We start from the raw sequence: 26,928 nt of genomic DNA on the forward strand, positions 1-26,928 counted from the left end.
GCTGGCGTGAGGTAAGCCATCTGGGCCGTTGTATTCAAGCTGGCACCCAGGAAAATTATTTCTTGTGAGGGTATTAGTTTTGACTTCTTTTTGTTTGCTGTGTACCCTAGGCAACTTAGCAACTTTTGTTACAAATGCCAGATGGTGTAGTAGGATGTCTTTGCTGTCCGCTTGGATCAGGCAGTCGTCCAGATATGGATAAATTTGTATTCCTCGCTGTCTGCAGTATGCAATTACTGATGTCAGGCATTTCGTAAATACTCTGGGTGCAGTAGATAAGCCAAAGGGCAATGCAGAGAATTGATAATGCGTTGTGCCTGCCAAAAATCTGAGGTATCTTCTGCAATCTTGTCTGATAGGGACATGCATCTGCTGAATCTACCAAAGGTGTTCCTTTTTGAGACAAGGGAGAAGAGGAACCACAAACTCCAGTGGATGTGCATGCTGCATCAAAACTGATTTCAGGTACCACTGAAACTTCCTCATGTGAAGTCTGGCCAGACATAGCATGGGAATGGCGAATGCCATGAAACCCAGGAGCCTCAAAAACTCCCTGGCTGTAAGAGAAAGAAAAGGGAGAAGACTTTGGAAGTAGGAAATGAGAAACTAAGCTTTTGGAGGAGGAAGAGATGCCAGCATGACATCTGTCCGCAACCTACATCCCAGGAAGATGTGGTCCTGTGAGGGGGAAAAAGGACTTTTTGAAATGTACTGTGAACCCCAACCTATGCAGAAGAGAAACAGTGAACCGTAGATTTTGTTCCAGAGTTTCTGGACAAGGAACTAGAAAAAGAAGATTGTCCAGGTAAGGGTAAACCTGGATGCCCTGAAGTCTGCAGTAAGGAATACCCTTGGGACAGTGGAAAGACTAGAGCAAAGCTGAGAAAGTACAGTTTTGTACCTACCATAAATGTAGATGTTCAAGTGGTTATGCTGCTGCAGTCATCACACTTGGGTTATCCTGCCGTCAGGCAGTCCTGCAGTCGGCCTGAATTCCAAAGCCTTGGTCCGGCGTCGGTTGTCGTCGCTTCTTCCCTGACGTCAGTGCGGCAGGGGTATAAAAGAGGCAGCCGACGCCATTTTCTTCAGTTTTTCTTGCCCCAGATGTCAGGTGCCCCAAACTAAGAAGGCAAAATAAGAAGCTTGCGAAACATTCCTTAGTGCAAAACAATGGTACTAGTTGTAAGCAAATACACCATATAGACATGCATCCCAAAGGTTGAAGTACATGGAGGTATAAGAAAAGCCTTGTTAGGTAGAGGGGATGGAGGGAGGTTGACTGCAGCAGCATAACCACTCGAACATCTACATTTATGGTAAGTACAAAACTGTACTATGTTCATCGTGCTATGCTGCTGCAGTCATCACACTTGGGTAGAGTCCCAAAGCTATGGTTGGGTGGTAGGAGCTAAACTGGGTTAGGTGCAGCTAAGATGCCCTGCAGAACTGCAGTGGCAAACCCAGCTCTAGTTTTTGAGTATAGAGGAGTCTTTTCTTGGAGTCAGAGTAATCTTGTCCTTCCCAGAGGAAATGCTCTCTCATGGTGTGCAGGGTTTCCCCAAAAGAGAAGTCTTCAGGGGGGGAAACAGAGGGAATAGACTCCTCAGCATCTGAGTCCTCGTAGAGAGGGAAGGGGGTAATCCTGTTCCTCTGAGTCTGCTGAGGAAATGGATTCCTGGTCAGGAGGAGGTAAATCTTCCCCCAGTCTAGGCCTTTTGTCAGGAGGGGGCTGGGAACCTCTGAAACAGTCTTGAGTAAAATCCTTGACCTTGCTCTTTTGCAGGTACCTTTTGAATTGCTTTCATGTTCATGACAGCTGAAATTTGGTTTGTTGGCAGATTTGGCATGCCTCTCATCCATAGTAAAGTGTGAAAATGAAATCTGTAGTCTCGGGTAATAATATCCAGAACCCATTTGTCCTTTGTTATGATGTGCCAATTTTGTGGGAAAAGAGCCAGTTTTCCTCCTAGAGATGCTGTCTGGGCAATTTTGCTTGGCAGGCGAAGAGGAAAGTCATTGAGTTTGTTTTCTGAAGGGTTGAGATCTGTCGTCTCCCCCTCTTTGAGTTGCTGTTTGCCATTGTCTAGGCCTGAAGGTACCTTGTGCCTGGCCTCTGCCCCTAGGGCGTCTGTACCTGCCCCTTTGGGGTCTGTCTGAAGCAGGAAAATTCCAGTTTTTTGATGGCCAGTTTCTGCTGAAGCGAGGAGGTTGTACCTGTAAAAAATCTTTAACTGTTTGCATTGATTTTGCCTTTTCTTCCATCTTCTTTAAAAACTTCCTCTGCTTTGACACCAAATAACGCATCCTTTTGCCGTGGAGCATCCAGTAACTTTGCTTTGACATGTTCTGGTAAGGTCTGCTCTTTTAGCCAAGCATGTCTACGTATTACAGACCCTGTGACTGCTGCCCTACATGAGGACTCCAAAGAATCAAAACCACACTGCAAGGTATGTTTACCCACTTGTTCTGCTGCATGCAACAAATCTTGCATCCCTTTGAAATCTAGTTGATCTGTTTGAGGGATCATTTTCTGTTTTAACTGAGTAAGCAAGTACTGCTGGTATTTAATCATGTGGAATTGGCAGTTTAATGCCCTCATGGCCAAAGTGGCAGAGGTATACACTTTTTCCCCCATCTTTCTAATGCCCTGGAATCTCTTTCTGCAGGTAGTGGATTCTTAGCAGTAGAGGCCTTAACCCCTTTGGGACCCTGGGAAATGGTTTCTGGGTCTGCAGCAGGGCTTTTATATAAAAAACTGTGAGAGTCAGGGACTCGACGGTATCTGTCTGGTTTAGGTGGTGCTGGAGGTAAGGAATCTGGATTTAGACTGGATTCCGTGTAGACATCATCCAGAATGTCTAAAACAGGAGGAATGGCTAGGGATCTATGCTGAGGTAGAAGAAGAAACTCACGGAGTCTTTTCTTGGAGTCAGAGTAATCTTGTCCTTCCCAGTGGAAATGCTCTCTCATGGTGTGCAGGGTTTCCCCAAAAGAGAAGTCTTCAGGGGGGGAAACAGAGGGAATAGACTCCTCAGCATCTGAGTCCTCATAGAGAGGGAAGGGGTAATCCTGTTCCTCAGAGTCTGCTGAGGAAATTGATTCCTGGTCAGGAGGAGGTAAATCTTCCTCCAGTCTAGGCCTTTTGTCAGGAGGGGGCTGGGAACCTCTGATAAGGGTAATCAGGTCCTCCGCCATTTTGAGCATCTGTTTTTTAGGCATAGGGACCTGTGTGGGAGTCTGTGGACCCGGTTTCTTAACCTTTGGAAGCTTAGCGTATGACTTAACAGAGAGAGTCGTCGGTTTAAAGACGCCTTCTGAAACCGAAGGCCTGTCCATAGTCTCCGGATCGCCGCCAGGGCTGGCGTCCGCGAGTTGAGGAGGAACCGGCTCCAGTGGCCCAGTAGATTCTGACTGAGAGGTAGTCGTATTTTCTAAATCTGCGGTAGTCAGGGGCTGCGTAGGCCCCTCACTGAATACCGAAGATCCGGCGGCAGGCCTAACCGAGACCTGGGTTATCTGGTCTAGGTCTAGGCTGCCAGTCTGTGTCCTTGCGTTTTTTAAACAAAGCGGTTGTCGGAGGTTCCAACGACATAATGTAGTTGAAGTTTCTGCCAAAATAATGTCGGGCAGTATCAGCCCAACGCTTAATAGTGCGTTTATTGAACCTAGTGCAAAACCGACAACCAGAAATGGCGTGGTCTGGGCCTAGGCAAGGAATACAATAAGAATGAAAATCCTTATGAGGTATTTGCTTCCCACAAGAAATACAATTATTAACTTTGTCTGACATCGGTCTGAGGCAAGAAAAGTTTCCCCAACGGGGTACTTAGCTTTACAGAAGACTTCGGCTGAAATTCTGTTTGAAAATCTCAGTAGCTGGCCGACCAGCACTTACAAACTGCTTCTGCTTCGGATACCGCGCGGCAAGAAAGACTGAAGAAAATGGCGTTGACTGCCTCTTTTATACCCCTGCCGCACTGACGTCAGGGAAGAAGCGACCACAACCGACGCCGGACCAACGCTTTGGAATTCAGGCCGACTGCGGGACCGCCTGACGGCATGATAACCCAAGTGTGATGACTGCAGCAGCATAGCACGATGAACATCTGAAAGTGCAAGGAAGCAATAGAGAAACAAACATTTCCTGTAAAGGGGAAGAATGGGAATGTGAAGATAATCATTATTGATGTCCAAAGAGGCCTTGAAGAATAAGAGGAAAGTACAGTTGTGTACACTTACCATAAATGTAGATGTTCGGGTGTCTTCACTGTTGCAGTCATGACTATAGGGTTCTCCCCTGCCGGTAGGCAGTCCTCGGTCAGCCAGAATCCCAAAGTCTGGGTCCGGCGTCGGCTGTTCAGCCATGCTCCCTGACGTCAGAGCGCCAGGAGTACAAAGCTGACAGCCGACGCCATGTTCTCCAGTTTTTCTTGCCCCAGATGTCAGGAGTCCCAAAATGAATAAGGTCCCATACCCTTTGCAAATACACCTCAGAAGAATGGTGAAAAAAGGAACCACAGAAAAGTAAAAATAAGAGGGGACAGGAGGGAGGGAAACCCAGACTGCAACAGTGAAGACATTCGAACATCTACATTTATGGTAAGTGTACACAGCTGTACGACGTTCATCCCAATCCCAAAGCAGAATGAAAGTGAGGTGGTCATAAAGAAGAAGGGGCGGCTAAAAGGCCCTGCAAGATTGCAGAAGCAAAGCCTGCCCTGGACTTAGAGTAGAGAGGTAGATTGTAGTGCTTTGAAAAGGTATGCACTAAACTCCAAGTTGCAGCTTCCAAAATGTCTTTGGTAGGAACTCCCCTGAGGAAGGCAGCGGAAGTGGCAGCAGCTCTGGTGGAATGAGTCCTTATACTCCCTGGGATTTGCTTTCCATGGTGTGTATAGCAAAATCTGATTCCATGAGCAATCCATTTAGAAATGGTCTGTTTTGAAATGGCTTTACCTTGGGAACTTGAAGCATAAGAAACAAACAATTGCTCTGATTTCCTGATGTCCTTGGTTCTGTCCAGGTAAAAACGTAGTTGTCTGTGTACATCCAAGGAATGTAAGATCCTTTCCCCTTTATTTTGAGGAGTGGGGAAAAAAGTTGGCAAGTGAATAGTTTGATTTAAAGCCACTATGGAAACCACCTTAGGCATGAAAGTAGGATTAGTCCTTAAAGACACCCTGTCTTGATGAAAAATAATATAAGGTTCCACAGCCATAAGAGCTTGCAACTCAAACTCTCCTGGCAGAGGTCAGAGCTAACAGGATGGCTGTTTTCCAAGATAAAAACTTGATGTCAGAAGTGGCAGCAGACTCAAAAGGAGGTAAGGTGAGTTTTTCCAAAACACAGTTAAAGATCCCAAGCAGGAATGGGAGGAGATCTAGGGGGCCTTAAGTTCTTAGCTCCTCTGAGAAACTGTCTCATGAGCTGGTGGGAAAAGATTGGAGGGTCTGTATTATAATGAGCGGAAATAGCAGAGGCATGTATCTTAATGGAAGAGAAAGAGAGACCCTTATGTAAGAGGTCTGTCAGGTAAAGTAAAATCAAAGGAATGTTAGGAAGAAGAGGATCAGAATCCTGAGCCTGCATCCAGGAACAAAATATTTTCCATTTTCCTGCACAAGATTTTCTAGTGCTAGGACGTCTAGCTTCTAAATTGACATCCATAACCTGCTTGGGTAGGAGAGAATGAATCAAAGACCCTGGATTAACCAGGCCGCCAGGCTGAGAGTTCTGACATGGGAGTGTAGAACCTGACCCTGGTGTTGGGACAGAAGGTTCGGAGACTGTGGTAAAATCCAAGGAGGCTCCAGACAAAGGTTTTTCAGAGTTGGGTACCAAAACTGTCTAGGCCAATTTGGGGCCAGCAAGATTATCATCTTGGGCTTGTCTTGTTTGATCTTTAATAATACCCATGGAAGAAGAGGTAGAGGAGGAAAGGTGTATCCCGAGAGGTTTCTCCAACTGAATGATAGTGCATCCACTTTCCAAGCTTTTTCATGGAAAGTCCTAGTGCAAAAAATCTGTAGTTGATGATTGAGGTGGGATGCAAAGAGGTCTATGTGAGGACATCCCCAGACTGTTGTTATCATCTTGAATATTTCGGTGTCCAGCATCCACTCATGTGGGTCCGAAAGGTTTCTGCTCAGACTGTCTGCCAGGAAGTTTTGCTTCCCTGGTAGAAACTGAGCTTGAAGGTCCAGATTGCAAGCTAGAGCTGTGTTCCACAGATCCATGGCTAGTCTGCAAAGGGGGTAGGAATAAGATCCCTCTTCCTTGTTTATGTACCACATAACTGTGATGTCGTCTGTCCATATCAGTAGTTGTCCTGGGTGTAGAAGATTCCTGAAGGCCAATAGGGCTTTCTGAATGGCTAACATTTCCTTTAAATTGATATGCAGGTGCTTCTGATCCTTTGTCCAAAGGCCTTGCAGACAGTAGCCCAGAAAATGGGCTCCCCAGGCATAATCTGAGGCATCCGTGGTTAGTATCTGAGTGGCAGGATGCAGGTAGAAGGGTTTTCCTTTGTTTAGAGTACATGCCTTGGACCACCAAAGGAACTACTTTTGAAGACAAGGCAGGACGGAGATCAGTATATGTCTAAACTGTGGCAATGCTGAGACCATACACTTTTTAGGTACCACTGTATTTTCCTCATATGTAGTCTTGCATATGGTATGAGAAGGATGCAGGAGGCCATGTAACCCAAAGCCTGCAGGAATCTCCTTGCAGATAGCTGAGTTAAAGTTGCCAAGGTTTTGAAAGTTGAAGCCAGCTGTAACTGTTTTTCATATGTCAGAAATGCCATCTGGGTTGTTGTGTTTAGAGAAAAACCCAGAAAAATTATCTGTTGTGAGGGAGTCAAATTTGACTTTATGTTTACAGTGAATCCCAGGAACTTGAGAAGATTCTGAACAAACTGTAGATGCTGGAGTAAGACATCCTTGCTGTCTGCCTGAATAAGACAGTCGTCCAGATAAGGGTAAATTTGAATACCCTTGAGTCTGCAATAAGCTACTACTGGAGCCAGGCATTTGGTGAAGACCCTGGGCGCAGTAGACAATCCAAAGGGCAGCGCCGAGAATTGAAAGTGCCTCGATCCGGCCTTGAACCGGAGGTATTTTCTGCGGTCCTGTCTGATGGGAATGTGTAAATATGCCTCCTTTAAATCTAAAGTTACCATCCAGGCATTTTTGGTCAGCATTGGAAGTAGCTGCTGTAGAGTAAGCATCTTGAATTTTGGTATCTCTAGAAAAGTGTTCAAGACTGACAGATCCAGAATGGGTCTCCATGAATTTTGCTTCCTGGGGACTAGAAAGAGCCTTGAGTAAAAACCTTGTCCCATCTCTGAAAGTGGAACTAGTTCTATGGCTTTCATAGCCAAGAGAGCTTCCACCTGGTTTAAGGCCTCTGTCCATTGATGTTTTGGAAGATCTGGCCATCCACTTGGCCTTGGTAGGGTATGAAAATGGAATTTGTAACCTCTTGAAACCACATCCAGAACCCACTTGTCTTGGGTTATACGAGTCCAATTTTGGTGAAAAAGAGAAAGTTTTCCTCCGAGAGGGGCTTCCAGACAAGAAGTTCCTGCAGCCCAACAGAGGGAGTCATTGAGTCTGTTTCCTATGAGCTTGCGACCTGTCCTCTCCTCCCCTAGGGGTGGAAGCAGTCCGCTGTCTTGGTCTGTAAGAGGCTTGTGTTTGAGGCCTTCCTCGGGAGCGTCGGTATCTACCCCTTTGAGGCCTGTCTGAATTGGGAAAGGACCAATTTTTAGTAGGCCAATTCCTACTAAATCTGGGTGGCTGTACTAGTAAGAAATCTTTAACTGTTTGCATGGATTTTGCCTTGTCCTCCATCTTTTTAATCACCTCTTCAGCCTTAGATCCAAACAAAACATTATGCTGAACAGGAGCATCCAATAATTTAGCTTTTACTTGATCTGGCAAATTTTGTTCCTTTAACCATGCATGCCTTCCAATTACTGTGCCAGAGGCAGCAGCCCTACAGGAAGCCTCCAAGGCATCAAATCCGCAGTGTAAACCATGCTTCCCAACTTGTTCAGTGGCATGCATTAAGTCATGTAATTCTTTATCATCTGCACAGGCAGAAATGGAAGTTAGCTTTTGCTTCAAAACAGACAGGAGAAATTGCTCGTATTTCAACATATGAAACTGACAGTTTAAAGCCCTAATAGATAAAGTAGCAGAAGTGTACACTTTTTTGCCCCATCTTTCTAAAGATCAGGAATCCTTCTCAGTGGGAATGGGGTTTTTAGCAGAAGCGGCCTTAACGCCCTTAGGACCCTGAGAAATGGTTTCAGGGTCAGCAGTAGGGTTCTTGTATGAAAATTGATGGGAATCAGGAACCCTGTAATATCTGTCAGGCTTAACAGGAGCTGGAGGAAAAGAGTCAGGGGTTAAGTTAGCTTCCGAAAAAGCATCATCCACAATATCCAAAATAGGAGGAATAGCCAGGGGTCTATGTTGGGGAAGAAGAAGAAAATCCCTTAGTCTTTTCTTAGATTCCGAATACTCCTGTCCTTCCCAGTGGAAATGTTCCCTCATTTCATGCAAAGTTTCCCCAAAAGAGAAGTCCTCAGGGGGAGAAGCTGAAGGAATGGATTCCTCAGCATCAGAATCCTCATAAGGAGGGAAACAATATTCCTGGTCAGAAGAAGAAACTGAAGAAACAGAAGTCTGATCAGAGGAGTTATAATAAACATCCTGCCTTGACCTTTTATCTGGAGGGGGATGTGAACCCCTAATCATAGTAAGCAAGTCCTCCGCCATCTTAAGTAACTGTTTCTGTCACTTGGGTGCCGGTTCAGAAGAGGCCTGTGTTGCAGTCTTTGATTTAGGTTCATAGGTTCATACTAGGCTATCTGCCCGAGGGCATTTACAAGCCTAGCCCATAGTTTTGTGGCTTACGCCACCCCTTTAGTATGGGGAACTATACCCATTATTTTGCTGTGCCTCTGTCGAGCAGTGACACTGAGGTAATCCCTGGGGTATATCTGCGATCTCCCATCCATTGGTCAAGATTTCTCTTGAACAAGGCCAGCGAGGTGCTCTGCCTCGCATATACCGGGATTTTATTCCACAGCATAGGGAGTCTTTGGGTGATGAATCTATCCCTCCAGCACGTCCTATTAATAGCCGTGTCGAGGTTTAAGTCTCCCGCCCGTGTGGCTCTGACGGATCTAGAGTTTTTGAGGTGAAGCATATTCATCAAATCTGGGTTTGACATGGCCTTGTATGTTAGGCAAAGGTCACCTCTGAGCAAGCGGTAAGCGACTGAATAAAGCTGGAGTTCTTTCAGTCGGGCAGCATAGGACAGATGTTTGAGACCCTTTATCCTTTTGGTGAGGAACTTTTGTGGCCTCTCCAGCTGCTGCAAGTGTCGGGTCAGATACATTCCGAATGGGGCATTGTACTCAATCATTGGTCTGATGAGTGATGAGTATAGGGAGACTATGACCTCCCTTGATCTAGATGAGAATCCCTTCATGATAAGGTGGGCAATGTAGAAGGTCTTCCTAACTACTTTAGCTACATGGGTGTCGAATGACAGACTACTATCAACCTGGGTCCCCAGGTCCCTGATAACTTCTTCTGTGCTCAGTGGATTGCCACCTATTTGGTAGCTAGGGGTAACCTTGTTTTTCCCGAAGGGTATGACTATGCATTTTTTGGCATTTAACTTTAGGCCATGGCTCTGGCACCAGTTATCCGTTTCTGTGAGACCCTTCTGAAGGATATCTGTGTCAGATGTGTTTTTACTATGGCCCAGTTTGCAGTCATCTGCAAACTTTGTTAGCCATAAACCTCCTGTGTTTGCTTGTACTTCGGAAAAGTAGATGCCAAACAAGAGTGGGCCCAGGACTGAGCCCTGTGGTACACCACTTGTGACAGGCTTTGAGTCTGACATGGCGTCAGCAACTCTGACCCTGTGGGTTCTGTCACTCAGCCAGTTTGCAACCCATCTTGTGATGTATGGGTTAACATTTAAGCTGATGAGTTTTTCAATGATACCCGAGTGGGGTATTGTATCAAAGGCCTTCGCCAGATTGAGGTAGGCTGTATGGACTGCCTTTCCCTCATCAATGGCTTTGGTGACTGTTTCGAAAAAGTCAACCAAGTTTAGAAGGCATGATCTGCCTTTGACAAAGCCAAACTGGGATGGATCCAAAATCTGCAAATTCCCTATGTCTTTATTTATGAGGTCCATTATGATCCTCTCCATGGCTTTGCAGATAAGGCTTGTCAAGCTAATGGGCCGGTAATTTCCAGGGTCGGTGGAGGCACCGCCTTTGTGAAGTGGGACCACAGTTGCAGTGCGCCACTCCTGGAGTGTATCCAGAGGTAAGACTATGATTAAACAGCTGTCCTAGCTGTGGGTTTAATTCCTCGTTGAGTTCGTGGAGCACACAGCCGGGACACCATCAGGTCCCATGGATGCTGTGTTTTTGCTTTGGAGAGAGCAGTTCTCACTTGGGCGTTGGAGATGTTTGGGGGCTGCAATCGCTGGTATAGATATCTCTCCTTTGGGGAGGGGAGTTTGCACTGAACCTGTCAGCCAGTATGTTGGCAATGTCTGTAGGATCAGTAATCTTCACATCATTTTGAACTAGTTCTGAGCATATCTGGGAGTTTCCTCCCAGGTTTCTAACATAGCTAAAGAAGGCCTTATGATTGTCTTTTGAGTCTTTAGCTATTTTTCTCTCAAAATTTGCTTTGGATGATTTTATGAGAGCTCTTAGTTTTTACTTATAGTGATCAAGGATGTCTTACCTTTTAAGGATTTTGCTCTATCTTGTAGTAGCTTCCTCCTTTTGTTGTAGAGTTTGTTTATGGCTGGGGTCCACCAGACTGGACGCTTGCCTTTGGTACAAAGAGTCTTTGTTTTGCTTGGGATTGCCTTATCCATGCAGTCCTGCAGGTGCTGGTAGAAGGCATTTGTAAGTGATTCAGCGGCTTGAGTACTGTTTTCCCGGCTCGGGGCCTTAAAGGAGACCACACTAGTCTTTAGAAGTGTGAAGTCGGCCTTCGAGAAGTTCTTTACTGTGGTCTTTTTTATTTCAGGTGGGGGTGGGATGAGGACCTCCAGCGAGATTAGTTTGTGATCTGATCTCACCAGTGAGGGGTATACTTCCGGTGTTGAACATTGTGCTCCCATGTTCGTGATGATGAGATCAAGTATGTTTTCTCCTCTTGTGGGGATGGTGACTAGTTGTTCCATGGCATTTGAGTTTATAAATTCCAGGAACTTTTGGGCTAGGGTGTTTGGGCTTGAGTAGTGTTCCCAGTCTATATTAGGGTATTTGGAAGGAGTCTTTGCCTTTGTCTTTGGCTTTGCCTTTATTAGAAGCTGAGTAGGCCTGAAAACCCCTTCGGAAGCCGGTACCTGCACAGCGGCTCCGGACCCATCCAAAGGAGCATTGTCCGAAGGTCCTGCAACAGAAATATTCAAAGGCCTAGTTCGATCCTCGTGGGAGTCCGTTTCAGCCATCGGTTCTGAAATGGCCGACGACAGGGGCTGCAAAAGCGCCTCACTGACGACGGCTGAACCTGAAGCTGGCTCTGCTTGAACGATATCGTCTGCTTTGGACCTCGGAGGCCTGTCTTTGTCCTTGCGTCGTTTGTGAACTCCGGTAGCCGGAACCGTATCCGATGACATTTTGTAATTAAAACGCCTACTGAAGTAATGAAATGCAAAATCGTACCTTCGTTTAATTGTACGTTGATTGAATCTAGCACAAAACCGACAACTAGCTACGTCGTGGTCAGGGCCTACAGGAATACAGTAAGAATGAAAATCCTTATGAGGTATTTGCTTCCCACATGAAATACAATTAACTTTTTCTGACATTGGACTGGAGCAAGAAAAAAGTTTCCCCAACGGGGTACTTAGCTTCGAGTAGGAGAAGAAAGTCTTCGGACTGAAGTTTGTTCAGAAAAAAAAATTGTCAGGAGTCAGCCGACCGGCACTTGCGAACTGCTATCACCGCACGGCAAGAAAGACTGGAGAACATGGCGTCGGCTGTCAGCTTTGTACTCCTGGCGCTCTGACATCAGGGAGCATGGCTGAACAGCCGACGCCGGACCCAGACTTTGGGATTCTGGCCGACCGAGGACTGCCTGCCGGCAGGGGAGAACCCTACAATCATGACTGCAACAGTGAAACACGATGAACATCCAAGGTTTGCAAGGAAAACCTGGTTGGAACATTCAGAAAAATATTGTGGTGAGTAAGATCCTGAATGGGTCTCCATGGGCCATCTTTTCTAGGTATGAGAAGCATCCTGGAGTAAAACCCTCTTCCTCTGAGGGGTGCAGGAACTTCTTGAATTGTTCCCTGATGTAGCAACTCCTGAAGCACCAGTGGAAATAGATGCAGTTGGTCTTGAGGTGGTTTGTCACTAACTTGGCAGAAAACCACAATTTTATGAAAAATGGACCAAAAATATGAGGCAAAAATCTGGACAGTTTGTGAAAATCTGTACAATTGAGAGGTATGTGAAGTACCCTTGTTTGATAATAGAAAGAACCCATGAGTCTTGAATAATGGCTTCCCAAACTGAAAGAGACCGGGAAATATGAAAAAGGAACAAGGCTGAGATGAGTGTGGTAGTCATAGACTACCTGGCTTGTCTGAAAAGGGGTGCTTCTGGGCAGGAACTGGCTGAGAGGGCTTAGACTGAAGAACTCTCTTACCTCCCTTTTTGTTTTTAGAAGTGGGTAGGCGAGCTTGTTTCCAAAAAAATGTCTGAGGGATAATTCCTCTGAAATTTGCAAACAGAAGAAACAAAGATACATTTTAAGTCCTGTAGTCCCTTACCTTTCTCCTGCAAAGATTTAAACAAATCTGCAGCTGCAGCCCCAAACAAATCACTACTGTCTAAGCAGCATCCATTAATTTTGCTTTGATATCATCTGGAAGTGGATGAAGCCTCAACCAGGAATATCACCTACGAAAGATCTAGATACAACTGCTCTAGAAGATGCTTCTGATACATCACAACTGCAGTTAATATGTGGCAAGCTACCCGAGAAGAACCTCCTAAAAGAGACATCAGCTGAGTTTTAATATCATGATCTGGGAGGTGAGAAATTGCTTGAGAAGCTTGAGAAAGAAAAGCCAAAGCACATCTGATCATATGGGTTTGGTAATTTATAGCACGGAAAGCTAAGGTGGCAGAAGTATAAACTTTTCCCTATTATTTCCATAGTCTTGCTCTCCTTATCTTAAGGGAGAAGCTTGGTAGATGGCAATAGTCAGGAAGTTTTGTCATAAGCAGTGGAAACCACCACAGGGATCTGCTGAAGGATATCTGTACAGAAATGTACACTCTTCTGGTAGTCTATAAAACCAATCAGGCCTTTTAGGGGTAGGGCCTTAGATGCTAAAGAAAATGCATCCAAAAAGGCTGGTAAGACTGAAGCTACATCAGAAGTGGAAGGAGAATTCATTTACAAAAGATCGTAACATCTTTTCTGAACATCAAAAATCTGAGAGTAGTCCCCATTAAAGAATTCCCTCAATTTAACTAAGGTTTCCTCAAATGTGATCTCTTCCACTGGAGAATCTGCACATTTAGACTCTTCGTCAGGGGAAGAATATTCAAGGGGGAGATGGAATTTGAGTGGAGTACGCCAAGGACACATCCTCGGAAGAACCCCCATCCTCCGATGATTCCAATACCTTAACTCTCTTGAGTGGAGAACAAGTTAAAGGAGAAACAGGATTAGCTGAAGGAGGCTTAAGAGCTATGAGTGCACTAAGCAAGCCTTGAGAAAAAGTTTCCCAATTGGATTGCAGAGCCTTAGGTGCAGAAATGTGCTCAGTTTTCTACTTCTTTTTTTAAACTCACAGCAGCCTGAGGAAAAATGGAGGGACCCGACGTGGGCCTGTACTCAATAATATTAGTGGGGATATCCTCCCTAACTAGTATCTTAGGGATACCCCTAAGGCCTTCCTAAATAATGAGCTTTGGCTCCCCCCGACTGTCCAATGTGGACATCTGCAAGGCCTCCAAGGACGTGTCTAAGGTGGATTCCTTGACAGTGCCCAATGCGGTACCCACCAAAGAACCCAAGCCAACCTCCGGATGGACCTCTGGGTCTTCAATGACCTCGAGACAGACATCAGAGGGAGAAGGTGCAGCTGAAGATTCAGGCCTCAGCTTTGTGGCCTTCCACTTCAACACAGGCTCAACAGAAGTCCCAGAAGTACCCGCCATAATGTCTCTAGCTAAACGTTTCCATCGCTGATTTTCTAAGTAAATCTTAACGGATAAAAGATGGCTACATAGAGTCTTAGGGATGAAGGCCTGTCAAACAGAATAGGATGTATGGTCATGCGAAGGCCCCAAACAAAAGAGACACAGGTCGTGACTATCCTTGTGTGGAATCTGTCTCCCACACTGGCACTTGCCTTTCCTGGAGGACTTGAAACCCCCCCAACAGAAAGCATTACCAAGAGAAAAAAGAAAAAAATCCAAATGAGCACTTATCTGAAAACTGGACCAACAGCAATCGTCTCAGATAAACAGATCTGACGATCGATGACAGCATTCAGACTGTGGCAGAGAAGTTCTGAAGACTGTATGTGAGGATGTCACTTTTATGGTTGACGTAATCCTAAACCATTCATGCGATATCTCACATATTAGCAGTAATTAAAAGCTCTTGCATACTGGCCAAATGTTGGGTCTCCCTAGGTGGAGGATTCCCTCATGGAAAAAATACGGCAACATTAGAATAGAACAACACCGAAGAGTCCATAATAGCATATCAATCCACTTAGTCGTTTCCATAATAAAAGTTAAGAGAATATCAACCATTAGATGTGCAAACACAGAGTACTCTCCTCCTTTGTGCACATTTTTTCCTCTGCTTGAATATCCAGTGATTCTTGCAGAGTCCCTCTCTAAAAATCTCTGCTCCTAGTAAAAGTATGAGGGCTGAAAGTATGAAAATACAGACTTTTTCAAACAAGTTTATCTGCAGCCCCCTGTAGATTGCCATGTGAAGACTTTCTCTGCACACCCCCTACATTAAACATACTAGTTCTAAGGTTGCTTCACCTTGGGTAAAGTTGCAAATATAAGCCTGAGCTTGAGATATGGAGCTTCATACTTGTTCGTCTCCACAAATATGATGGCCACCTGCAGATTTGGGTACCATCAACATTATCTATTTAGAAGTAAAATAAAATAACTCTCTGTAAATCACTAGGAAAGAAGCACTTTAACTGAAACTCAAGATACTCATATTTGTATAGAAATAAGCAGACCAGCAGCTGTGACAGCAAGGGAAAATATTATATATTCTGAAAATGTGACTAAATACACTTTATCTTCCAAAATACTGCTGAGAAAGTTTTCTATAAGAGCAGAATTATGGATGGCTGAAGCTACGCTGCATATAGCCTAATTATGATGTCTTCAAATAACTGTTGTAGTGATAAACTTGTTCTTCAGTGTGGAATGTAAATGAAGGATGCCATAAAGCACTATGGTTCTTGGGTTATGCCATTTCTGAAGATACCACTTACAATGCAATATGTTCATTCTCAGCTGCCATGGATGCAAATGCCGTTTATGGAAACTTATTTCATATATCATCACCCAGTATGACATATGCTGTCACTTTCACACAATCTTTAAATATTTATTTACTTTAATATCTCACAATAGTGAACTTCTAAAAAGCTGTTTTGTCCTTCTAAAATTAGCTTACATCTCATAACTACTACAGTTCAAGATTCATGAAACTTCTTTGTACCAGTTTTGCCCCATGTATATCAACCATTAAGCCTCCCTTTGATCAGACTATAATATCCAAAGGGGCCACCATCCAGACAGCCGTGAGGTTGTTTTGCTCTTGCCAGCCTACCAGCAATGTAAGCATTTTTCATTTTCTGGCCTAACTCCACTCCTAGTGGTGATGTGAAGGCTTACATTACTGCAAGGGCTGCCTAAACCTTTCTGTGAATCGCTGCTCCCCCACGTGTGGCAAGGGCCAACTTCACCAACTTGGTAGCCCAGGTCTGTCTCTTCCTGTCACTGGTTCCCCAATCATAAAGGGCCTCCAATCTCCAACCGAGGCCCTGTCATTAGAACAGTGGTGTAAGCTAGACAGGAACTACCATCTTCCCCACATGTATCAAGTCCTCCAGCTGTTAGCTGAACTACAGTCACCTGGGCTGTAGTCAGAGCTCTATTCCTCTATGCCAATGCAGTCTGTTAAAGTCTTTTTAAAAGAAGCCAGAATCTACTCAAGAAGCTAATTACATTTACAGAAATCATTAAAATGCAACGAATACTCACCGCATGTAGTAAAATAGAAATTTTTGTTTGAAAGAGCTCTGCAACCCTCTGAACATGTAATACACATTCTTCAAACCACTTTGTTAGATATGGTCTGACACAAGATTCTAAGTTGTTCATCTAGAAAAGAAAAACACAGAATATAACTTAAAAGGTCAAGCAGGGCTCTAGACCATCATGTCTACAGCAGCTTCAAGTTGGGTTTACTCCCTTTCAAATATACAAAACAAAGTTACACAGACAGACCTGCTGGGCATTAAATCTAAGCAATCAGAAAAAAAAAGCTAGTAAACTAGTTTAAAACTAGTTTATATGACGCTGCATCATGAGCAGTTGGATATAATATGACACTACATAATGTGCAAAATTTCAGGCTGCAGCCGACTGAAAATTATGTATCTTTTTCAAACTTAAAGTTCCCATAAGGATATTTTGGTTTCATTTAACTGCAAGACATTAGACAGACTATATGCTGTTACACTGCATCTAACAGAATAGATTTTATGAATAAAAATATACTCCAATATATTTAGGCCAACTCACTATCATCTTAAAGACACATTTCAGACTAAATAAATAAAATGAAAGCTGAGCACATTTAGTAAGTAAAACATACAAAAGGAGTTTAAATTGAAATGAGAGGAATCATTTCTTTCTTTTTTTTTTTTTTTTATTTTAAAAGGAAGTGTATTTGGCCTTTTGTTGGTTGCCAGACTATCAGTGGACACACATGCACATCAACAATTCACTTACAGAAGTGTCTTTGGAACATGACAAGAAACAAGAATACCCTGCAAAAACTGAAATGGGCACACAGAAGACATGCAGACTGTGCACAGAAATCACTCAAGTCAAGAACCAAAAAGGACAACTAGTAAGTGTGGGCAGCAATGCTAACTGCTGAGCTGTCCAACAATGTAAAATGACAAGCAAAAATACATAATTATAATGAGTCCAATAAAATACAATCGAAGAAAGAAGTTATATACTTACCATAACATTCCATCTGCATTGACCATTTTCATTCTTCCTCAACTGTTGGGATTGTGTCAGATCCTTGGATCCGACTCAGCCATTATTAAAGCTTGTTCATATGTAGGTACTAGGCTATCGGCCCTGGGGCCTATACAAGCCCAGGCAAAAAGGTACCCTGGCTTTTGCCACCCAAGAAAATTATTTTCCTGTGCCACTGTCGAGCAGAGCCACAGAGGTGATCCCCGGGGTGAATTTCCTATTTCCCATCCAATTATCAAGATTTTTCTTGAAGAGTGCTAATGAGGAGCTTTGTTTGACATAGATATGTAGTCTGTTCCAGAGTATGGGAAGTCTCTGGGAGAGGAATCTATCCCTCCAGCATGTTCTGTTTATTGTGGTGACAAGGTTTAGGTCCCTAGAGCGTGTAGCTCGGAGGGATTGGGATTTCTTTAAGTGGAGCATGTCCAACAGCTCTGGGTTTGACATAGCTTTGTATGTTAGGCAGAGATCACCTCTGAGTAGGCAGCTTTGTATGTTAGGCAGAGATCACCTCTGAGTAGGCAATATGCGACGGAGTAAAGCTGGAGTTTTTTGAGACGGTCTGCGTAGGGCATCTGTTTGAGGCCAGTAATCATCTTTGTGAGGTATTTCTGCAGCCTTTCCAGTTGTTGCAGATGTCTTGTGAGGTACATACCAAAAGGGGTGTTGTACTCTATAATGGGTCTAATGAGTGATGAGTAGAGGGGAACAATGACCGCTTTTTTTCTGGATGAGAAACCTTTTGTGATGACGTGTGCCACGTAGAAGGATTTCCTGACTGCTGTGGTGATGTGATTATCAAAGGAGAGACTACAGTCCACCGTAGTCCCAAGGTCTCTTATCAGACTTTCGGTGTTAAGTATACTACCGCCTATGTTGTAGTTCATGGGTACAGAGTTTTTACCAAAGGGGATGACAATGCACTTTTTGGCACTGAGCTTGACGCCATGGCTTTGACACCAGGCATCTGTCTCAGTGAGGCCCTTTTGTAGGATGTCCACATTGTTAGGAGTTTCAATTATGGCTCCTAGTTTGCAGTCATCTGCGAACTTCATTAGCCAAAGACCTTCTGTGTTAGCCTGTACTTCAGAGAAATAGATACCATGTACTTCAGAGAAATAGATACCAAACAGGAGAGGACCCAGGACTGAACCCTGTGGTACTCCACTTGTCACTGGTCTGTAGTCAGATTTGGAGTCTGCAACTTTCACAGTGTGGGTTCTGTCAGTGAGCCAGATGGCAACCCATCTTGTGACATAAGGATTTATACCTAGTTTAGTGAATTTATCTATAATTCCAGAGTGGGGGATGGTGTCGAAAGCCTTGGCAAGATCTAGATAGGCTGTGTGAACTACCTTACCTTTGTCTACGGCTTTGGTGACTGCTTCAAAGAAGTCTATCAGGTTTAGGAGACATGATCTGCCTTTTACAAACCTGAACTGGGTGGGGTCCAGAGTTTGGAGATTACCAATGTCTTTGTTTATAAGTTCCATGATGAAACGTTCCATGGCCTTGCAGACCAGGCTCGTCAGGCTAATGGGGCGGTAATTCCCAGGGTCCGTGGTGGCTCCCCCCTTGTGGAGTGGGATAACCGTCACTGTGCACCATTCAGCAGGCACAAAGCCTGAGGTGAGGCTATGACCGAACATGGTACTTAGGTGGGGTGCCAGTTCGTTCTGTAGTTCATGTAGAATGCAGCCTGGGATGCTGTCTGGTCCCATGGATGCTGTGTTCTTGGCTTTGGAGAGTGTGGTTTTTACCTGTGCAGCTGTGATTACAGGAACTTTGCTTTCTTCTGGTATAGAGATGGGCTCTTTAGGGGGTGAGAGGGGGTAAAGTTAGCACTGAACCTATCTGCCAGCCTGTTGGCAATATCAGTTGGGTCTGTATATTTAGTGCCATTGTGCTGTAACTCAGAGCAGATCTGAGTGTTGCCATTGAGATTCTTGACATAGCTATAGAATGCTTTGTGGTTGTCTTTAGAATCAGTGGCGATTTTGTTTTCATAACTAGCTTTGGAGGAATTTATCAGGGATCGCAGCTTCTTACGGAGGCTGACCAGGGAGCTCCTCCACTCATGAGATTTTACTCTCTTTTGCAACAGCTTCTTCCTTCTGTTGTACAGTTTGTTTATGGCAGAGGACCACCAGATTGGCTTCCTTTCTTTGGAGGATAGCGTCTTGGTTCTGTTTGGGATAGCACGATCCATGCACTCATGTAAGTGCTTATAAAGTGCAATTGTGTAGGATTCAGTAGTCGTAACTGTATTGTCCATCTGCATGGGTGCCAAGCAGTTCACCACTTCTGTCTTAAGAAGCATGAAGTTGACTTTGGAGAAAAATTTTACCATGGTTTCTTTAATGGGGGTGGGGGCAGGATATGGATATCTAGGGTAATTAGCTTATGGTCGGATCGGACCAATGAGGCATCGACTTCAGATGTGGAACACTGGTCACTCATGTTGGTAATGACTAGATCTAGGATATTGTTGCCCCTGGTGGGGATGTGGGTAAGTTGATCCAGGGCATTGGAGTTTATGAATGCCAGAAAATGTTGAGTGAAGGAGTTGGTACATGAGTAGTTTTCCCAGTTAATGGTGGAGTAGTTGAAATTGCCCAGTTTTAGGGTGTTTGGTTGAACCCTAATATTTTCCAGTACATCAAGAAAGGAGGAGGAGTAGGAATCCTGGGGCATGGTGGGTGATCTGTAGCAAGCTACAATTTGGATTGCAGTTTTGCCCAGAGTTAGTTGCACTTGGATAACCTTGGCTGCATTATGCTGAGCAACTAGCCTGGAGGTGTGGATATCCTTAATGAATATGGACACACCTCTGCCTTTGGTGTTCCGGTCCAGGTTACATGGCCGAAAAGTGTGGCATGAGTTATAGCCTTGTAATGTCTTATAGCCTGGTAGTGCAGGGGTGCTCTCTGGAGTCTTGAACCTGGTCTCAGTCACTGCACAGATATCTATGTTCTCCATCGAGTAGCATCACCCTCAGTTTTTGCTTGCCTGTTCCTGTTACGGTGGTGAATTTGTTATTTGAACCTTGCCTAAAAAAGGCACTATAGGGGTGGCAAGAACCTTAGCCAGTATCCGGAATCCCAGGGATGACAGGTGCAGGCTATCTCTGGCAAAGCATCGTGGTCTGTCGACCATGTCATCCCAGGCAGACAGATACTGGATCCCTTTAGAATGGCACCAGAAGCTTAGCCAATTGTTGAAGTCAATCATTTTGTCCTTGTACTGCGGCATCATTCTGGGTAATGGCAGAATGCTACTCAGGGCTAGGGTCATACCTGACTGGGCTACAAGATCGGAGAGCTCTTCAATGTCTCTTTTCATGTAGTCCAGGGAGGTACGTCTCAGGTCGTTCAGACCAACATGGACAATGACAGTTATATTTGTACTTGTGGAGTGACCTGAGTGTGTGATTATGTGGCGGATCCTGGCAGCCGACAGGCAGCAGACAGTAACCTTCTCCTTGTTTAGCCTGGTGAGTGGGACATCAATGTGCCTGACTATAGAGTCACCTATGACTAGTGTGTTGGGTATGTTGTTTTGCCTTATTGGCTGTGGTTGAGTGGCACACTGAGTCTACAGGCTATGTTTCATTTGGGTTGTGTTGGGTGGGGGGGGGGGGTTGCTTGCATTTCAACTTTGGTCTCTGTTGCTTGAGCAGATTACTATTGAGACCCTCCGCAAATGTTTTTTGAGTTTCTATGTGTGGATTTTGGTGGTGTAGATTTAGTGAGACTATGTGATGAGTGTGGTGTGGTGCAAGTGTTTACCTTCTCCTCTTGACTGTCAAGTTCAGTCTGGACTGGAGAGAGCTTTACCTCCAGTTTGGCTAGATAAGTGCATCTCTCACAGGTTGTAGTGTTGGGTGGTAGGAGCAGAGGGTTGTCTGTGTACATGAGGCAATTTCTACATTACCCCAAGATGCCCATATTCATCAGACAGACAGGAGAGAACATTGGGAGTTCACCCTTGGACATGCCTGAATAAAAAAACTATTTTCCTCTAGATAAGTGAGGAAAGTGAGTACAAGAGCTGTTTTTCTCTAAGCAAGTGGGGAAAGTAAGTACCAAAACTGTTTTCCTCTAGGTAATGAGGAAGGTTGAGTGCTGTAGTAATTAGTAGGTTATTCAGTGCTTACAAGTGCTGATCACGAATAAGCAAATTCAAGTGCTAAAACTAAGAATCTGTATCTAGACTAAACTAGTTACAGGAAAGGAGGGAAACAAGTGCAAATGCAGGCTTTTAAATCAGAAAGTTGAGAGATGGAAAAACTGCCCAAACAGCCAATAACTACAATTTCTGGGACAGAACCACTCCTTATGTGGTAGATAGGTTACCTTGTGCTTACCACTCACACTGATAAGCTAGAAGGCTTCCCTCCAACACAGAAAGTTTGGGTGGGGGGGCTCAGAAGCTTACATACAGTCCTGCAGTCCTGGATACAGCAAATCTGAATCTGGACTACACTAGTTACAGGAAAGGTATATATTTATATATATACATACGTGATAACCAAAATGCTCTCGAGCTTCACCCTTACCCATGATGCACCAATCCCTAACATACCTCAGATCTTGTTCGATGATTTTACCAAAAGTGGTAACTATTAACACGTATATATATATATATATATATAAATAAAAGGATACTTAACAATGTATGTGTTCTATAGAGGAAACGTATCATGAGCTCAGTCAAGAGGACAGTGGTGTTCTTATACAAACAGATGTTTGCAGAAACAAAGGATGGGGGTTAGTAGGTGGGAAGATGAGGAAGAATGAAAATGGATAACACAGATGGAACATTATGGAGAGCACATAACTTCTTTATTCAATGTTGTCAATTTTCATTCTATCCTCAACTGTTGGGACAGAGTCCCCAGCTACCTAAAACCATGGGTGGACTCTAAGGTAGGATATTCCCGAGCACAGCTGAACCAAAAGATGTTCTACCTCTCAAGGCCAGATCTAACTTGTAATGAGTGATAAAGGTATGAGGGACTTGCCCAAGTTGCTGCTGCACAAATGTCGTCCATGGAAAACCTGGATATAAATACTGAAAAAGTTGCCATGGACCTAGTTAAATGGGCTCATAGGTTTAGTTAAGGTAAGACCCAATTTGTTACAGATAAAAGAAGTACAATCCATCAGCCATCTGGCTAGAGTTACTTTAGTGACTGGTTTACCCAATTTCAGATCTGCAAAGGTCTGGGTTTCTGATTTCTTTTGTCCCATGCAGATAAAAATGTGACTGTCCATGAACATGCAACAAATGCAACATATATTTACATCCGTTTTCAAACTTAGGAAAGAATACTGGCATACTAGTGACTGATGCTGGATTCTGACACCACCTTGGAAAGGAAAGCAGTATTGTTTCGTAATGCAACTCTATCCTTATGAAAACTCAAGTAGGGAGGTTTAGAAAACAAGGCTTGAATTTCTGAAATTCTTCTACCTGAGGTAATAGCTACTAAACAGACATTTTTCCAAGTAAGAAATTTAAAGTCCCATTTAGCTGCTGGTTCAAAGGGGGAATGCATTAATGGCTGTAGTACCAAGTTTAGATCCCATGGTGGAGTTGGGTCTTTAAATAGTGGTCTCAAAAGAAGAATGCCTCTAAAGAATGCTTTGCACAGCTTAGCAGAGACTACTGAAGAACCTTCAAATCCAATATGAAAATTAGCTATTGCTCGCCCATTCTTTAAAGAGTAAAGCTAGAAATCCAAGTATGTTATGTACTGGAGCTGAAAAACGATCAATATGATTTTGTTGTGCCCAGTAAATAAATCTTTTCCATTTACTTGAATAAAGCTTTCATGTTGAGGGTTTATGGTAAGATAAAAGAATATGGCGGACGGGGATGAGAGCATAGGTTGCCTGGCTATTAACAGAATTGGAGAAACCAGGCTGCTAAGCTTAAGATTTGAGATGTCTGGGTGAATCATGCCTATTGGGTGAGACAGAAGGTCTGGAATTGGAACCAGAATCCAAGGTTGGTAAAGTAGATGAGGTCAGAGAAAGGGGAACCAAACCTGTCGAGGCCAGTAAGGTGCAATGAGGATGACTTTGCTCTTTAATTTGGCAGCTTTCTGCAAAAATTTCAGAATTAATGGAATCGGCAGGTTAGCATAAAGCAGACCGGGAGGCCAATCGTGAAGTAGAGCATCCCTCGGTGATTCCCCCTGTGGAGGGATTATGGCAAAGTAGCTGCTGCATTTGTTGTTTAGGGGAGAAGCAAAAAGATCACAGCAAGGCTGGCCCTACTGGCAAAAGATTATTTTGGTCGCTTTCTTGTTGAGAGACCACTTGTGAGGTAGAAGAATGGACCTGCTCAATTTGTCTGCTACCATGTTGGACTTCCCAATGTGTGTTGCTATGCGAAAGCGGTTGAATGAGATCAACCATTGCTACACTTTGAGTGCTTCTCAGTGGCGGCTGGTGACTTCAAATCACAGGGGGGCTGCAGGAGACGCTGAATGGGTGGGGTCAAAGGGAAGGGGTGTGGTCAGCCATAAAGGGGAGGAGCTATGCACAAAACCACAAAAAACTAACTTTAATTAAATACGCTGCCCTGGGTGGCAAACCATCATTATGAAAGTCCAATTAAGACAAAAATAAGTGTAGAAGAATAAAAATATTTCAATGCATTGGCTGCATGACAGCTTACTTAATATCTAGATGGAAACAAAAGGTTGTGAGGCATGAAAAATAAATTACTTTTAAATACATTACTGGAATGCCAGTCAAAATCAAGTATAAGAAAAACCAGAAGCACTCAACTCAAACCACTTCTCCTTGCACTGCAGTTCTAATTATAATATATTCAGCTTTATTAAAGTACCAAGCAACATGCTGAAAGTAGAAATCTATGTGATGCCCCCACTTGTAAAAATGTTTCTTATCCAAAAAGACCTGCTGCCTGACAACTTGTTTCATGGGGAAAACATGATAAAAGTAAAAAATGAAAAGCAAACAAGAAACAAGCTCAAGATACATTGCTTAAAGGATTACTGTACAGGTTATGGACCACACATGATTGGCATTCTGTTTAGTTTATGGGTAAAGTCTGTAGAGATGACTGGAAGTCTCCAACAAGTGTAATGAGCTTTTTAAAATAATGGAATCCTGTCCTTTAATACCCAAGGCTTATACATTATCTAGTCAAGTATTCTGTGCATGGCAACAACAGAAAGGCTTTCAATGTTGGCAATTCTTTAACAGTATGCTTATTAAAGCTTACTTGCATCTTACGATGTCAGACAAGCTTACCTTATAGTCATTAAAGCATTGCTACTTAAACACAGAGCAACAGGCACTTTGAGTAATAAGCATAAATCAACAGTACAAAAATATGACAGAAACCAGACCATTCTGCAAAATCAAGGACAGATGAAAAGCCACTGTAGTACTTATGCAGTGTGTCCTCCCCATCCAAGGTAGATACAACTACTCCTTGCCTTGCTTGGACACATCCAGAGTCACTACATGGGGAGTGGGTGCAACAAGCATGTCACAATTTGAAATCTCTCTGGCTGACTGTGATGGCCCTGACACATTTGTCATACCTCTCAACCTCAAGAGCAAGAAATCTGGACAAAGCCATACACAGAAGTGGGACAAAGGCACAACAATAAGGACAATTTTTAAATATTGCTCTAATAAACTTAGAAAGATAATAGAATAGGTCTTGCATTAGTATGAATTTTCTGAAGGGTATAAAATCTGAAACTCAAATGTCTGTCATTTTCTAACTTCAGTCTTTAGTGATGTGTCACTAATTTGCCAAAAAATACAATTTTATGAAAAATGGACCAAAAATGTGATGCAAAAATATAAAATAGACACACAATACAGCTTCTACCTGTCAAAGAAGGGACACTTTAATATTAGTACTGCTACCTTGAGCAGCTGACAAAATAAAAGAATCTACATGCATTTCAAGTAATCTATAACTTTGATTATTACAGTTATTTCTTAATTGTAAACCCTCCATGTTTTCTTCCAAAATTGCTATTTTATGGAGGGATTATTAGGGGAAGAGCAACATTTTGAGCCAAAAATTGGGGACAGTTGAGAGGTTGGCTATGCCTAATTCTATAAAGCAATTTATTTGCATGTACCTCTCAACCTGTTAATGCAGTAAATCTGAACAAGGCCAAATATATTGGGGGCACATATAAACAGTACTAAAAATTGCTCTTGTATAAATTGAGACAGTTGATAGAACGGCTCTTACTTTAACATGCATTTTTATGAAGGTTATGAAGTCTGAAACTTATTATTTAGTGACTTCTGGCAAATCATTTAGGAATTAAAACTACAAATTTTATGAACAACAAACCAAAAATAAGAAGCAAAAATCTATTCATTCTTTGAAAATCTGGACAGTTGGGAGGTATAGTTCAGCTGGGCCTTTCTGAGTTTGCTGCCCTTCCCCCCCCCTGACAAAATAATGGTTGAACTGGAGCCTCTGCAGCCATTCCAATTAACCATTACTTGGCTATTTCACTCCATTTACCATAAACACTAATGTGCATACTGCTTTACTTCAATGATTGGACTTCATTTGAAAGTTTTATTTTGTATTTTACAGCACAAACATTAAGTCATCTGTTAAACAAAGCAATGCAGTCTCACAATGAAAACTTAGCATTAAAACTTCTCTGCCCTTGAAACTCACATTCATTGAAACAGCATTGAAACCCACATTCAAAGAAAATACATTTTGCCAGTGGCAGATAAAGATTAATTTTGGGCTGTTTTCGAATCATAGGCCCCTTGCATATGAAACATACATGTGCTCTTTGATACACCTTCCTCATTGTACTAAAAAATATATTCCTTGTACAATACAGTACACTTGTTAGAGGGTGTTTTAAAATTGTTTTGAACATTTTTCCAGTAAGCAATGAAACAAAACATATGCACCCATAATGGCAAAACTGCCCAGTTGAGAACATTTATCATAAAAAAGTCTACTCAGACTTCCACAGTCCACCATTATTAGTAAATATACACAATTCTACAGTCCACCATTATTAGTAAATATGCACAATTCCACAGTCCACCATTATTAGTAAATATGCACAATTCTACAGTCCACCATTATCAGTAAATATGCACAATTCTACAGTGCACCTTTATCAGTAAATATGCACAATTCTACAGTCCATATTCAGTGAATTCAGTTCTTGCCATAGCTGTCAACCTTAGCACAAAAACCTGGACGAAGCCAATAATGGGGGAATACAGTCCCAAAAATAGGGACAAATTTAAAATATTCATCTTATAAACTTAGAAAATTGCTAGAAAAAAAGGTTGTGCTACTATGTATTCTGAAGAACATGAAGTTTGAAATTCAAATGCCGGTCAATTTTACTGCGGACAGAACAAAACAATTTTCAGCAGAGACGCAGGGATTAATACTGCAGACACATCTTTGTAAAATGGCAGGGCACCAGAGCAAATCCACACAAACACAGGGAAGAGATGCAGACTCCACACAGAAGCCACCCCAACCAAGAATCAAACCAGAAAACCTATAGCTGTGAGGCAACAATACTA

At 43.2% G+C, this 26,928-nt stretch overlaps 1 protein-coding gene across 1 annotated transcript in view; it reads right to left on the reverse strand.

Moving 5' to 3' along the window:
- CCHR4.PART0H17orf75 (chromosome chr4.part0 C17orf75 homolog) overlaps positions 1-26,928 on the reverse strand; it is a 671,853-nt gene that overhangs the window by 296,964 nt on the left and 347,961 nt on the right. The window contains exon 6 of the mRNA XM_044068053.1: positions 16,331-16,450. Within this exon, the coding sequence (XP_043923988.1) occupies positions 16,331-16,450 (120 nt within the window). The remainder of the gene's footprint in view (positions 1-16,330; positions 16,451-26,928) is intronic.

Source organism: Protopterus annectens, chromosome 4.part0 (genome assembly GCF_019279795.1).
Source record: "Protopterus annectens isolate FY-2018-M chromosome 4.part0, PAN1.0, whole genome shotgun sequence".
NCBI classification, from domain to species: Eukaryota; Metazoa; Chordata; order Ceratodontiformes; family Protopteridae; genus Protopterus; species Protopterus annectens.